This window comes from Idiotropiscis lumnitzeri, chromosome 18 (genome assembly GCF_059441095.1).
Source record: "Idiotropiscis lumnitzeri isolate Australia: NSW breed Sydney's pygmy pipehorse chromosome 18, RoL_Ilum_1.0, whole genome shotgun sequence".
Classification (NCBI taxonomy): domain Eukaryota; kingdom Metazoa; phylum Chordata; class Actinopteri; order Syngnathiformes; family Syngnathidae; genus Idiotropiscis; species Idiotropiscis lumnitzeri.
In genome coordinates, this window is record NC_142408.1 from 5,526,876 (window position 1) to 5,541,691 (window position 14,816).

Consider the following 14,816-nt stretch of genomic DNA (forward strand, 5'->3'; position numbering starts at 1 on the left):
TAAAAGTGAAACTTATTTCTCTTGTGTTGTCTTGTTCTCACTTGGTATGACTTGCATGTATGTATATATATATATATATATATATATATGTATATATATATATATAAAATTTGGTTCTGGTGACTAAGTAACTTGGAGAATGTGCTTTTGAAGCGTTGGTTAATGCAATGCACGTGTTCCAGTGAAGAGTCGTCCGTTCATTCACACACACAATCTCCAAGTTATCAGCTCCAAGGACAAGCAAATAAAAGCCAGCCACCCAGCGCAGGGGACATTTTATCAAAGCCCAAAGGCTCACAAACAAGCCAACAGCCAAATATTGCCATTAGAGTGCACACGCACTAATAAATTAGGTCTAAGTATGGCACATTCACTTTCGGATAAGGTCTTGATATTGTTCTCAGAGATGCACACACACATAGTAATTGATAAGTATTACGCTTTTTGCATAAAAATAAACAACTGAACAAGTGTTTCTGTCTAACTCTTTAACTCTACTGAAATGAACCCAAACTCTCAAAAAAAGAGTAAGTTATTTCTTTTTTTGTTGCTGCTATCTTCAAGAAACTGTTGACCCATTTTATTGTGAGTAACGTCGCAAAAGATTTGCAAAATCTGCGTATATGATGACTAATTTCTCTGATGAGTTCCATGATATCTCACCTGGGGTTGCGCAACCACATATTTCTTTTCTTTTTTTTTCATTTCATTTTCCCTCTTTAAATAATTTTAAATCATTTAAATGATTTAATTGGTCTCTTTTTTTTTTGCTTTTTAATGCACTTTTAACAGGGGTGTGTAGACTTTTTATATCCAATGCATACTATATATAGATGATTTGAAAATACATTTTAAAAAATGGGGTTATTGGGCGCATTGACCTGTTCTGTGTAAAAGACCCTGTTGTCTCAGCGGGCCTTTTTTTTTTTTTTTGGTTCCACCTCAGCTCACCTTCTTTTGGCTCCGGTCAGGGTCGATCAATACGTGCCCTGTAGCTTATCACTAATGTGCAACCAGCTGTTTGTCTACATAAAGACTTGGACCGGGCACGGACCTCCCTCAGCTCTCCGCCTGCCCCATCAGCTTCTGGACTTTTACCGTTTTGGAAAGATCCCGGAAGGTATATGAAGAGAGTGGGATGCGACTTGAACGCGAGTCAGGGAACGACCGCTCCAAATGGAGGTGAGCTGGAAACGAGCGTGGATATTGATTCACGGGAAAATGTCTGGGAATTCCACAGATGTTATCACGTGACCCGGCTGCACACTTCCCACCAAAACGGTCACTTCTCCGGATAATCCTGTGCATTTTCTGTGTCTGTTTTTTCAGTTGCCTGATGGCAGATTTTTATGGCCGAGCCCAGAATTCCTGACCCATCCGTCCGTCAAGCAACATCTGTCCTCGGGAGCTGTGGAGTGTGACAATGGTGTTTGTGTCCTGTCAATCAAACGCCATCATCACACTAAATAGCTACAGGGTGGAAAAATACTCGGACCCAACCCTGCCTTGGATTTTTTTTTTTTTTTTTTTTCAGATTTGAGGTACATTTTCTTAGAAAAAATTGGATAACCTTGCTATTTAAAAAAAAAATCACAAAAACATTTAATATATTACAGTTTGATTTAATTCTTTTCAAATGTAATTCAAAATGAAATGTATTGACTGCGATTGGCTGGCAACCAGTTCAGGGTGGATGCTGTTGCGAGACACTGGAATAGGCTCCAGCTCGCCCGCAAATAAATAAGGTAAATAAAGTCCTCAATTGACATAGGTTTAATGTCCTAGAATGTTGCAGCTCCAAATCAGTGGATACAAATTCAATTGGTAGCCGAGGTGCCACACAAAAGACACACTTTGGGGAGTGCACTAGATTAACAATATAATCTACAAAGAATCATTTTAGTGAATTAATTGGCTCCTGCTGTGTTATATTCATCTTGACCAATTTAAAGTTTAAAATGCAATAAAAATATATTTTACAAATGAAAACAAAATAATGGCCTTACTTTTTGCTTCTTTTTATCGTTTGTATTTTTTGGGATTTGTTGGAAAACATTTAAGTTCTGGTATATTTAAATGTTTTTAACTTTAAATTAAACATTCATAATCCTGAGCTAGATAGATAGATATTGTTTATTACCCTATTGGGGAAAAAAGTATTCTAATGTAAAAATCCAATACATTTAAGAAGCACAAAATGTATTTCCTTTTTTTTTAAATAGGCCTTGCCTTTTGTCTTTCTAATATACGCTATAGAAGTGCAAATTATAAAATGATGTCAGTCTCTGGTACCATAACTGCATGTCTCGTGTTTCTTCCAAATCAAGCCGTGTGAAATGGGTAAACAATTCACTGACTTCTAATGAAATGAATTTATTGGAGCCAAACACGGTTACTTCAATACAAGTGAATGAGAGATCTCAATGCGGTCTGACCAGGGATTCCCCGGTTCAAGATGGCGGCTGTCAGCATGTCCACAACCAGGTAAGGCGGTTTCTAATGGGATGTCTATGGCTTTCTTCTCCGCAAATTAGTGCTAACCCAGCACAGCCCTGCTTTTTTTAAATCTTCGCATTTAGAGAACGCCCAACAGTGGCACTGCCTCACTTTCCTTCCCTGACTGCAAGCCCGTGGATTGATTCATTTCCTTTTACGATAAAATATCAGAGAGCAAACAAACATCAAATTTAAGGTATGCACCCTTTATGACAAATTTTGTCATTTCACTATAATATGATATTCAGTATTCGCCTCCATCTGCATTGAAAGGAGGGTATTTTCAAGTAAAAAAAAATCAACAAAATACCAAAGAGGTCTGACGACAGGGTCATTTCCAAAGTAAACTAAAAACAACTTCAAAAAACGAGTTTTTGTCTGACCACAAAAAGAAAAGTGAACCATTTATATGAGACAGATGGCTTTATAACTTGCCATAAAACATGACTCTTTGTAAGTCAACGTCACAAGCGCAGATTTCGGCACAATTTGTAAGATCTGTTAGACTGCAATAACAGCAACAATAAAAATCGGAATATATAAGCGCTTTATAGAAAATAAATAAATGAAAATAAAGAGTTAACAAATAAAAGCATTCACACTGAAGCCATCCATAATAATTCAGGACGATACTCTGTATTTCATAATCAGTCAACAGTGTTTCCTCCAATAAGTTAATTGACCAGTTCATTAATTTAATGAACACACGCATTTGGAAACATCACCAAAGTAAAAAAATATATAATAATGAAGAAAGAAAGTCAATGTAAGACATGAATGACAGTTGAACACCCCGTATCCCGTCCAAGTTCGAGCGCATCTCGTTGTTAGGACTTGGCCTTCAGAGTTGGTCCAAATGTCTTCTTTTTGGGTACTGCCGAAGGCTGCGCTTTGCTTCTGGGAGCACAACAAGTCTTTTTGGCTGCTTTGGGCTGCAGGGAGGCCAGGCCCAAGATCTCGCAGTATGTGTTGCACTGGTGGAGAACTTTGAACTGGTCGATAAATGAGGTGGAACAGTTGCCTTTGAAGCCCTTGTAGCTGCAAAGCAAGTGAAGAAAAAAAGTCTGAAAAAAATCCCTCACATTTTCAAAGAAAAGGATAACACTCACCCTTTCTTACAGGTGGCTATTCCCACATCAGTGAGCTTCATTCCCACTCCTGCAAAAGACGATCATATTCATAATGACCTCCACCCAAGAGGGAGCGCATCCGACACTTTTGTCCTCGTGAGGTGCAGGACTTTTTGCCCACCTTGCATGTCAGTAACCAGCAGGTTTCCATCCGTCCGTTGGTACACCCAATGCTGGAAGGTGCAACACTTGCGCCCCGCTTCGGAGTCTCGCCTCATCAGGTTGATCTCTTTGCCGTCCTTCACCGAATACTTGACGAAGTTGCCGATCAGCTCCTCCTCCAGCGTGGCGTAAGGTATGTCGCCAGATGGCCGGTGAACCAAGTAGATGGGAATGATCCTGTGAGTGGGGGAGGGGGAGACATGACACTAGGATGTCTCCAAGATCAAATAATATCAACAATCCAACTTGTGGAGTATTATTATTATTATTATTATTATTATTGTAGTAACTTATTGAGGAAAATTAAACATAAAAAAAAGTTCAATGTTTGGATTAATGTAGTTGCTTTGGAATTTTTATTTACTAAAGCTTTTGCATATTTTTCGAGAGTCTAAAGCAGGCACAGGTAAACTACGGCCCGGGGGCCACATGCGGCCTATTAATCGTTTTAATCCGGCCCGCTGAACTTGAGAAAATTCAATGAACAAATTGCTAGTTTTATTTTCTTTGTAATTCTGATGTGTCCCCACTAGGAGGTGCACTCCAAGATCGATATTTTGATGTAATTCTTTTGTTCATTTTCATTTAAAATTAAAGCATGTTTTTTGCTATATACATCCCTCTGTCAGATTTTAAAACCCATTGTGGCCCACCAATCAAAAAGTTTGCCCGCCCCTGGTCTGAAGGCATGATTATTATTCAACTTTGTACAGTTTTTTTATTTTATATTTAGACATTTTTATTCAGGTTACTTAGTAGGCCTAGATCAGTGATTCTCCATTCCATTTCATCTTAAAGAACTAAAAAAGTGGAACAATCTTTAATCAGTACTTTTATGTGCAAAACATTTTAATGACATAATTCCTAAAAAAAAAAAAAATGTTAACCATGCATAACATGACAGTGGCGTCCAAAACCTTTTCACATTTTGGTAAATTTGCTATTTTTTTCAAAAATGTATGCTATTGATTAGTTTACGTGTGTGGGTGTTATTTTTTATTTTTATTTTTTACACATTATTGATCACTGTCTAAAGTGTTGAAAATTGATTTGTTCTGTTAATGGTTGAGGAAAATTGCCATTTTTAGGAAAAGTGACTATTTTGGAGGGACAAGGTTTTGGCCCGACGCCATGGTTTATATATGGTGCTTTTTCAAAATGAAACTTGCACTTCATTTTGGATACACTTAGTCCTACTACGCTACTGTGATTTAATGTTGTGCCATCGTGATGGTACTGGGAGAGCTAAGTCTTGATATAGGTGGTACTTGGTTAAAAAAAAATTAATGATCCATAATCATTATTATGAGCCGAAGTAGTCCAAGAATCAATCAATCAATTGATTATGGCATGGGTCGGTTTGGTTGGAATATAAGACGAGCAGTCACTCACTCCGGGACTTCTCCGAAGGAGTCGACGGACTGCGCGGCGGCTGTGTACTCCTTGATATACTCCCGAGCCGTGTTCTGAACATGACACTCCTGAAAGACATATTAGCACATGCTAATAATAGACGGATTGTGAAGCCCAGCATTATGTCCCGTTTTGAGCCTGGAGAATTGAATCCAACTTTGGACGAAAAATTAGCAAAAAAAAAAAAAAGAAGGCAAGTTTGTGCTTCAAACAACCGCCCTCAGTGCTTTGAAAATACAAATCAGCATAATACAAAAAACAATATTACATTTAATATCACATTTGACTGGAATTGGTCCGCGGGCTTACTTCCACAGCCAATGTGTAGTTCCTTTGAACGAGGTCGTCACTGCTCTTGGTCCCATAGCTGATGGCGGTGTGCACTTTTAGCACGCACGAGGGTCCCGCCAGCGGGAGAGGAAGCCCACCCGTGCGCAGCTGGGTGCGAAACGCCCGCCGGTGCATGCCCTCCCCGAAGTGGGCCTTCTCAGCGACAATGCTGACGGGCTGGTTCTCGCTGAAGTACTGCTCGGACAGGAAGTCGTCTTTGAACAGCAGCTGGGAACACTGGACGTCCTCCGCTTCGGAGCCCGCCTCCACGGCGAGGGCTGGAGAAAAGGCAGACGCTGAGAAAAGGAGCGTATGCGTTATGAGTTTCAAATAATCGATGGTAACTCACATGAGATGTTTGGAGATGGCAGGATGACGATCTCACGGAGCACTGTGAAGAAGTGACGGTTAACAGTGACAAAGAACACTCATGACTGCAAATTGATTATTATTCCCTAAATTGCCCAATATCTTTATCGTGACAAAAAAAAAAGATGTTTTGCAAGGTATTTCAGTAAAAGTGTTGACCTTTGTCATTAAAATGGTCATCTTCTCAGTAATTATTTGTTCGTAAAAATAGATGCATCAAATTTCAACCTAATTTGAGTTTTTTTCTTCATAAAGAACTTTATCATTACCTTTAATTTTTTTTTGAATGTCTGGAGTAGAAAAATGCAGTGAAATTGTGTAGATTAGTAGAGGAGCTTAACTTTGCACGTCATCTTTTTTTTTCTTTTTTATTTATTTATTTATTTATTTCTATTTCTATGCCCTCCTTTATATTTCCGTTAAGATATCCTGAGGCTTGTCTGTTACATTTTATGGACAACAATGCCCCACACCAATATGTTGAGTACATTTTTTTTTTTTAATATTGTTTTAAGATGGCTGGAAAAAAAAACAAACTCAACATTGTGTCCGTTCTTGTTTTCAATTGGAAGATTCTTGGGGTGTGACGAATCAAAACGGACCAAAACGCCAATTGACAGCTTGTGTTCTTCAATCACTCGCGTTGTGTCTGGCGAGTCCTACCTTCATAAGTGAGCAGGTAGTCGAGCGTGATGGAACCTTGCGAGCTGTTGAGACAGCACTGGTACTTGCCGAGATTTTTGTGGGAGGCATTGGAGATGGTCAAGGACACACCACTCTCGTCTCCTGCACTTCAGAGACAAAATATGACGTCACAAGGGAAGAATTGCATACCGGGAGCGCGCCGCGACTTTTTCTGCCCCGTGGTCCTAAACTTTCCTCGCATTATTCAACAGTGGCTGTCTCCTCTTCTGAAGCCGATTAAAGATTTTTTTATTTATTTTTGGGAGGCATGTTTAGCTTCAGTTCAAACATTAGCTTCACTCAATTGCCATGTTTCGATTAGTGAAGGCGTACAAGTTTTATTGCAAACATTTTTTTTTTTGACTTCCCCTTTAATAAACATCTAAAGGCCAGAATTAAAGGGAAGGAATATATATTAAATAGTAAGAAGTATGTGACAATATCTTGGGGGGAAAAAATACACAATGCACACCAGGATTGTAAAAAAACATTATCTCTTTTTCAGAGGTACTCAAGCCGGATTACCTTCGCTTGACCTCCGCCAGGACAGCACCCTCTTGCATCCAGGTGATGGAGTGCTCGCCCGAGACGGCAGCGAACTGACAAAACAGACTCAGACTTTGGGGGTCCCCGCTCACGGACGCCGCCTGGATGGGTTGCGTGACCTTCGGCTCTGTAAGTCATGCCACAGAATTTTAATTTCATTTTTATTTTTGTCTCACACTTTCTACTGAACATGTAGAACTGGACGGTCACACCTGCAGCCCGTTTAGGCAGCAAACATTACATTAAAAAAAAATGTATTTTGTTTTTGAATGCTGTTTGGGTATAAAATGTATGATTGTAAATTTTAAACCGGAGAGAAAATTCAAATTTTTCGTCACAGCATCACCAAACCGTTTTTTGTCTGGATCCAGTTTGAGTAGAAACCACTTTGGTTACAAATCTTGCAAATATTTTTTGTATTCCTCCACTTATTACCCCTCTTTAAAAATTTTCTTAAATTTGCGGTTTAGAGCCATATTTAACATCGTATATATTACGGTAAATGTTTATTAGATTGATAATCCGGCAATAATTTTATGGCGTAAATTGAAACGCATCTTGGTCTTACCTTCGTGTAGTGTGCTCGTTTTGTGTTTGGCCACTTCGCCGGATGATTTTTTACTCAGCGCCCTGACGTCCGCCTTCTGTGCCTCTTCCGCCTTTGCCGGAGCGGAATCGCTCGGCTTAGATTCCATCAACGTTCCAAATTTCTCCTTGGCCAGGCGACGCTTTTTCAAAATCTCGTCGTCAGTCGTCTTGTGTTTGTGTTCTACGTCATGCTGAGCGTGTTCTCCCGATGACGCTTTCAAAGCTTCTGGATGCTTTTTTCCCGCCGCGTCTGACGTCACTGCGTCCTTGCGACCTTTGCCGTGTTTGACGCTCATCTTGGCCTCGAACATTTCGATCCGTCCTTTCGCACCCTTCGCTTTTGCGCCGCTCTCCGTCTCGGCCGCTGGCTCGACAGCCGTCTTCACCCCGGTCACATTGTGGTGGTGTTTCTTCTTCTTCTTGCCGTGCGGCTTGGCGTTCTCTATTATCGTTTTCTCTTCGACAAGCTGACTGCTCGGATTTCCGATGGTTTCTTTTTGTCTGCCGGTTGTGAGGTGAGCCGAGTTGTCCTGTTTTTTGGGGGCGGAAGGGTTGTGATGGTGGAGGGCGGATTTGTCCTTCTTGAGGCGGGCTTTACCCTCGCTCTTGTGGGGCATCTTTCCTGATGCCCCGTGATTCGGTTTCGGCTTATTTGCGGGTGTTTGGTTGTTTAGTTTTGCTGCCTTGGCCGCGTGCTGCTCATCTTGAATGGCGTGCTTCTTCTCAGGGATGATGGTCGAGTTAGAAAGTTCCTTACAGATTTCATGAACCGTCTCGTCGCGGAGCGGCCGACGGGTCCGGGTTCGCGCATGGGCATCATTTAAAGTCCTCGTTGGCTCACCCTCCAAGCTGCTCCTGCGATACTCCAGGGCGGACGTGCTCTCAAGAGGAGCGACGGGCACAATAAAGGTGGGGCACGCCCCCAGCGGGTGCAGCTGCCTTGTTCCATCGGGTTCCGGCTGACTGTCAGGTGCCGCGTGTCCGCCACCGCGAAACACCGGCCCTCGAAGGTTCATCGGATCTTCTTCGGAAGCTTTAAGTCCATTATAGTCGGTGGAGCCGGTGCTTGGATCGGCAACCGGATTGGGTGAAGGGTCGGGCTGGCGGTTGCTGTGCTTCTCTGTCACCTTCAATAAACCATTTCCTGAAAGCTGAGAAAACAAGTGGTGCGATTTTAATGGAGGACAATATTGTCATCCTTCACAATATATTGAAGACGTGCTTTTCAAATTCATCCGCAGCCTGTTTAGGAAGCAAACATGACGGACTCACACGTCGTCGCGTGTGTTCTTAGTGCTCCGAGGTTACGTGAGTCAAAATGACCAGCGCAGCACACGCAGAACCAGACGTCCACCGACAAGTAAAGATGCAAGTTTTGATGAATTCGTACCTTCCCATCGATCCCCAAAGCCGAGCCTTGCGGAACACCGTGCGTTTATATCCGAGCCCGGAGGCCATGTGTGCGGCACACAAGTGAGTCTGATTCTGCAGCGGCGCGACCGACAACCAAGACGGGATTCCTTCTTTGCCACCCTCGCCTTTTCAAACGGGGTGGAGAAAAGGGGGGTCGAGTTACGATCTGCAGCTGTGCTTAACCCCGCCGCCTTCGCACGCCAGCGATGTGTGCTATTATCATCCTTGTCCTGGGCTATTATTAAGCTGTTCTCTTGCCCTCCGCTCATTTTCTGTCGCACGGCACAAGCCAAAAGGACGCATCCTGCACAATCCAAGACCTTGGCAAGGGACGGTGACAATATTTGTTTCGCCACTTTACTTTGTGTTCATCTCCGTGACCGCGGTGTGATGGAGTCGGCGTGACGAGAATGCCTGGAACTTTTTTTTCCCAGAGGGTATGACCGCCGGTTCAAGTCCAACATGTTTGTGTTCATCGGTGCGTCTATTTTTGGGTCTGTTTCGACATTATTATTGGGACACTTATCATTCATTCTACATTTGTGTGTGCAGAATTCTGATTAGTTACTGTAAAATAATCCAAAAATTGTTCCTTCGTAAAAATGATAACAGTTTTTACTTTTTTTTTCTTTTTTTTTTTAAGTGGTATGTAGAGCAAATTTTTCCGTTTCAGTCACTTCTGTAAGCCGCTTAGGCATCAACATATTTATATTTTTATTTATTTATTTATTTTTTTACAAATAGCCCATCTCCAAACTTTTCTCTCTTGACCCAATATCAGCATTAATCAATTAGCACCTGATAATATGCAACAAACTTTGCATTTAATAAAATAAAAAAATAAAAAAAAAGAAAATTTAGAATCCATAAACTACCCAACTCCCAACTTTTCCATTTTATTATTAATATAACAATTAATCGTGTATTTTTCTCGCCTCTATTGCCGTTATTTTTGCAAAAAAAATTGGACAGCAAATCGGCCACAATTCCTGGCGCAAGAGTCAACATTCGTCATCTATTTATAATATCTAATAATAATTTTTGGGTTATTATTCTAACAATAATGATCAATTATTATTCGAGTTAAATCCATTACCTTATTTGTTTCCACTCCCCGGAGTTTAGAGAAAACATTTTAGTGTTTGTAGTAGCCTATTTTCAAAAGTTTTATATACACATATGGCAGGATTATTTTTTTTGTAGTTGGAGTTGACAAAACTGATTGAAAATCTTCTGGGTGGGGCGTGTCCCATTGAAATTGTGGCGTACCAGATTTCTTGGCTGATGATTGCGTTGAAAATCCATTTGAAACCGCCCTACCTGTTCGTTTGTCAGCTCTGCCGAATGTTCAGTCACATCTTCGTCCTCCACGATCTTCAAAACCATCGCGTGTTCTGTCCCTGAAAACTGGACACCTTGAGGAAGCGCCACATCCTCGCTGGGAGTCCTTACAGGGATGACGCTGTCCAAGTCACAGACGGATAGAGCCACCGATTGGTTCTCATAGACAAAGTCGTCGACATTGGTTTCCTCCGGCAATTGGCCATTGTCGGCAATTTGTGGTTGGAAAGTGAAGCAGTCCTGTCCACACTGGATGGATTCCTCGTGGATGGTTTGTCCCACTGGCTGATCGTGGACCCCCATCTCGCTTTGCGTCTGGTTATAGGGCTTAATGTCCGCTAGCGCTTCCGTCAGGGCGTCAATCTCGGCTCCTATCTCTGAGAAGGCGGCTGTGAGCTCCTGCCTCGGTGTCCCGACGACGTTCCAGTCTGAAAGTGCGCTGGCCCAGCTCTCCACTGAGGACCACCTCTCCACCGGCGGCCCCCAACTTCTGGTGTCATCTGTGCCCCAGCCAATCCCGTCACTGGCGTAACCCGACACCCAAATCTCTTCCAACGCTAAGTCGCTGGAAGTGGAAGTAGGCAAAACATCCGTCTTATCCAGATCCTGGCAGGCGTCCGCCCACAGCTCGGCAGGACTGACGCTTCTCGATCCTCGCGGGGCGATCCGGGTGACCTCAGCTGGTGACTTGAGCCCTGACTCAGACTCCAGCATCACCCAGTCCTTATTTGTGGCGGGACGAATGGTCACGCTGTCGGCTGAATCACAACACGCAAAGGGAGAGGCGTCGCTTTTGTTTTCTAGTCTATTCTGTGAGGCAGTTGTACTCAGGATGAAGTCCTGAGTCTCATTTTCAAAAATGTACAAGTCCGACACAAGGCCAGTGGCGGAGTCAGTCTCGGAGCTATCTGACGATGACCTCAGAAAGGCGGTCTGATGTCGCTCTGAGTCTCTGGAAGTCTCCAACGTGGGCGACGCCCCACTGAATGGGTTTCTTGTAACGGCTGTGTAGACGGGTTCAGATAGCAGGGGTGGAAGTGGTTCCGACTGGTCCAAGAAGCCTCCCAAAAGAGAGAAATAGCCGGAATGCTGATTGATTTGAGACTCGGGGAGAACAGACGGTGCCGGTCTTTGTTCGTCTGTGCTGATCACCGTCAGTTCCATCGATGCAGATTATTTTTTTTATTTTTTATTTACATGTCCTGCATTGCCGTCAAATATAGCCTGCTCCAGTTCCTGCGCAGAAAAAAATGTATATACGGTTAGATTTTATTTCTTTGCATTTTTTTTCTCTTTTTCGGGGAGTCGGCTATCGGGTTTTCCGCCCACCATTTTCCATGTTTTGAATTTTTTTTAGTTTATTTATTTTTTTATTTCTATTGATGGGCCTGGCCGATCCCAATTCCCCGTGAATAACAGTGATCGATTGTACAGTAATCCAATAGATTGGTCCATCTTCTGATTGGAATTTGGCATTTATTTATTTTTATAAACTCGCTGACTGTGTAAATTCTACGAACTACCCCCAGGAAACACGTAGCCCAGATTCTAACCCCAAATCTGATAACTGTGAGGCACTTGAGCTACCCAATACTACACCACGCTATCCTCAAATTTCTATTTCTAAATCATTCTGTTTCTACATCATAAACTTCCAAGGGGAAAAAAAATCATTTTTAAGTTGTGAAATTTTAATTTGCGGTACTCAGTATAATCCTCAAGTGGAACAATTTACTTTTACTATAGAAAAAAACAAAACATTAAATTTCCACACAGTTGTTGGGACAGCAGACTGATTCTTTTTAAAACGTATGCTCCGTGTGGTCAAAATGTCCTCCGCTTGCGCCCTCCTAGCCTACATGTGCGTGTTTTGTAGCTCTAGGTGGCGATATGAAGTGTTGAAAGCAGCTCTGTTGATTTACACAAGTGCTCGAAGGACTTGTTGGTGGCAAAGAGGCTGGAAAAATACCAGAACATCTTCACCCATGGCCTGCATTTGTGACATACTCTGTGAAGGGCACCTCGCCTGACACACGCCGACAAAACACACGAGCATGCAATAACGTAGAAAAGGGACACGATGTGTTTAATGACACCTCCTCGCAGCGTACACCATTTAGTTCTGGGCCATATATAAGCTGTACGTCTACGCACAGTGCTAAAAAGGAAGCCAAGAAATCCGTCTGCATGTGTCCTTACAGCTCACCTTAAATATAATTCACAAAAGGTTCAGTCAGAATATTGATGATATTGATATCATTATTATTGATCAATAAAACAATTTTAGTTTCCTCTACTTTGTGCACTTTCACTAAATAGCAGAGAATATTTCTTTCAAGTCAAGGCATTGATTCTGTATTTATGTGTTGTGTATTTGGATTTTCTTTTTATGCATGTTGTAATACTAGTACTAATTTGTAATTATACAAAGTTTTATTTTTTTGGTATTATTTAACTAAATAATTATTTTTTAAAGCGAGACAATGATGGGAGAAATTGAAATTCTTATCTTTTTGATTGATAGTTTCGGAATTAAAAGTAAAAAATCTCCAGCAGTTAATCAAGAGATGGTTCACATGTATAAAAAAAAAAAAAAAAAAAGATAATTTTTTTGTGACTGTCCTATTACAGTATGCATGTTTAACCACACAATACAATGAAGGAAAAACCAACAAAACACTAAAATGCCAAGAAAGTCGACTCAAATTTAGCTATTTGTTGACACAGCCGCCATATTGCACAACATTACAATCCACACAAGAATTTTTCCAGAGATGACATTTAAGCAGTGACCAAATATGATGGCAAGTCCATCAACCAATCATCAAAGCCTGAGCAACAATTTAAATCATCTGCCAGCTAAAATCCCCTGTGGGCCATTTTGGACACAACAATCCTGTGGAGGCCATTCAAGGCTAATAAAAACGAATAGGCCGCAAAGTACGTACCTCTTCCATAGACGTGTTAGACGATTTAAAGCTGTGATGCGCCACTTGAGCGTCAACTCTCCTTCAAGTGCGGGAGGAGGGTGGGGGGGCTATTTTTGGATGTCCCCCACCGTCACCGATTCCTCGCCAGCGCAAAGTTACCCGATAGCGCGGACATGTGCCGATCCTCAACATTTAAGAGGCTTATCTATATTTACAGTTATGGCCTTTTTGCTGGCGCCTATAAAAGTGCTTTTGACGTACTATTTTGATTCGTTCGCGAGCAGGAGAATGGGAAAAAAATCGATTTCTACTGAACTTTGCAGAAATGTGTTGATGAAGAATACATATGTGCAAATCTGGATACAACATACAATCTGCGCTAATATCGTTAGCTGGTCTATGGCATTCGGCATACGAATTGAACAATTTGGACTTTTTTCCAAAACCGTTCCACCTCTTTTATGAGAATTTTTTTTTTTTTTTTTATGGGAAAAAATCTGCGCCCCTGCCCCACCACTCACTCTCTGCCGCAATAGTAGCATTTTAGTTGCAAAACAAACCTAAATAATACTCGCTGCGCACAATGGGCAAGGAGAGCGCTACTGCCAACTAGTGGAGAGGATGTGCAATTACACTTTATTGTAGTACGGCGGAAATAAAAAAAATGTTCCAGAGGGTCACATGCGTCCCCTTCAGCATCGCAATGCGGCCCCCCACCCACAGGGGGGCCCACCCCACTATTGAGAAGCACTGCCTTATATAGACATTTGAAGACGGGAGTTTGTAGACAGTACTTTGACAGAAATTCCTGCATCTTCCTTCCATGTGGCTGTTAACATGTTGGCATTCTTATCGTCACAAAATTCAACTGTGTTCAACAAATTATATCTATTCATATAATGTATGTGTTTTTTTTTTCTGGGAAATTCGCCACATTTTAAGGACATGTAGAAACACTAATTATGAGTTAGTGGTGTCTGGCAACTGCATGAATGGAAATGTTGATCAAAAATAGAAGCTAAAAGTTTAGTGGCAGCTCTCGTACTGACATGTTACGCCTCGTGCGCAATGTTGTTGTGGTGTGTTGGATTGGACTCACGCACTCAATAAGACCGAGTGAGACGCGTGTCCTCTTACAACAGCATGATGTATTTTTACATCGTGTTGTTGCACAGCCTGCCGTCTACCCTGGTTGCGCAGGCTCGGAGTTGGACACTTGGGCCGGTGACGCTGCACATGTCCAACGTGTGCGTCACTGCCTTGTTTGCTCTTTTGATGCTTCGTGGGAGACTCGGCTCAATGGAACATGAAAGTATGGTCATGTTATTAGGAATTTTGAAAATCTTTATATTCGGGTAGTAGACATTTTGACATTTGATAACGTTGCAGTAAATAATTTTTACATGAAAGGAAA

The 14,816-nt window shown here is 41.8% G+C and overlaps 1 protein-coding gene across 1 annotated transcript; it reads right to left on the reverse strand.

Annotated features, from left to right (window-relative positions):
- Positions 1-2,450: 2,450 nt before the first annotated feature.
- Positions 2,451-11,636, reverse strand: alpk2 (alpha kinase 2). Its single transcript, XM_088281797.1, has 10 exons — positions 10,452-11,636; positions 7,699-8,869; positions 7,110-7,257; positions 6,564-6,691; positions 5,881-5,922; positions 5,511-5,809; positions 5,181-5,269; positions 3,748-3,965; positions 3,606-3,654; positions 2,451-3,534 (listed from the first exon to the last, which is right to left on the reverse strand). The coding sequence occupies exons 1-10, from the start codon at positions 11,634-11,636 to the stop codon at positions 3,324-3,326; spliced, it is 3,540 nt and encodes a 1,179-aa protein (XP_088137923.1). The 3' UTR covers positions 2,451-3,323.
- Between the last annotated feature and the right edge of the window lie 3,180 nt (positions 11,637-14,816).

Excerpts from the sequence above, each read along its gene's own strand:
- alpk2 (XM_088281797.1), bottom strand. The coding sequence starts at position 11,636 with ATGGAACTGACGGTGATCAGCACAGACGAACAAAGACCGGCACCGTCT. Across the intron at positions 8,870-10,451 it reads CAGAGCTGACAAACGAACAG|CTTTCAGGAAATGGTTTATT; the intron begins GTAGGGCGGTTT and ends TTGTTTTCTCAG. Across the intron at positions 5,810-5,880 it reads GCCATCTCCAAACATCTCAT|CCCTCGCCGTGGAGGCGGGC; the intron begins GTGAGTTACCAT and ends CCTTTTCTCCAG.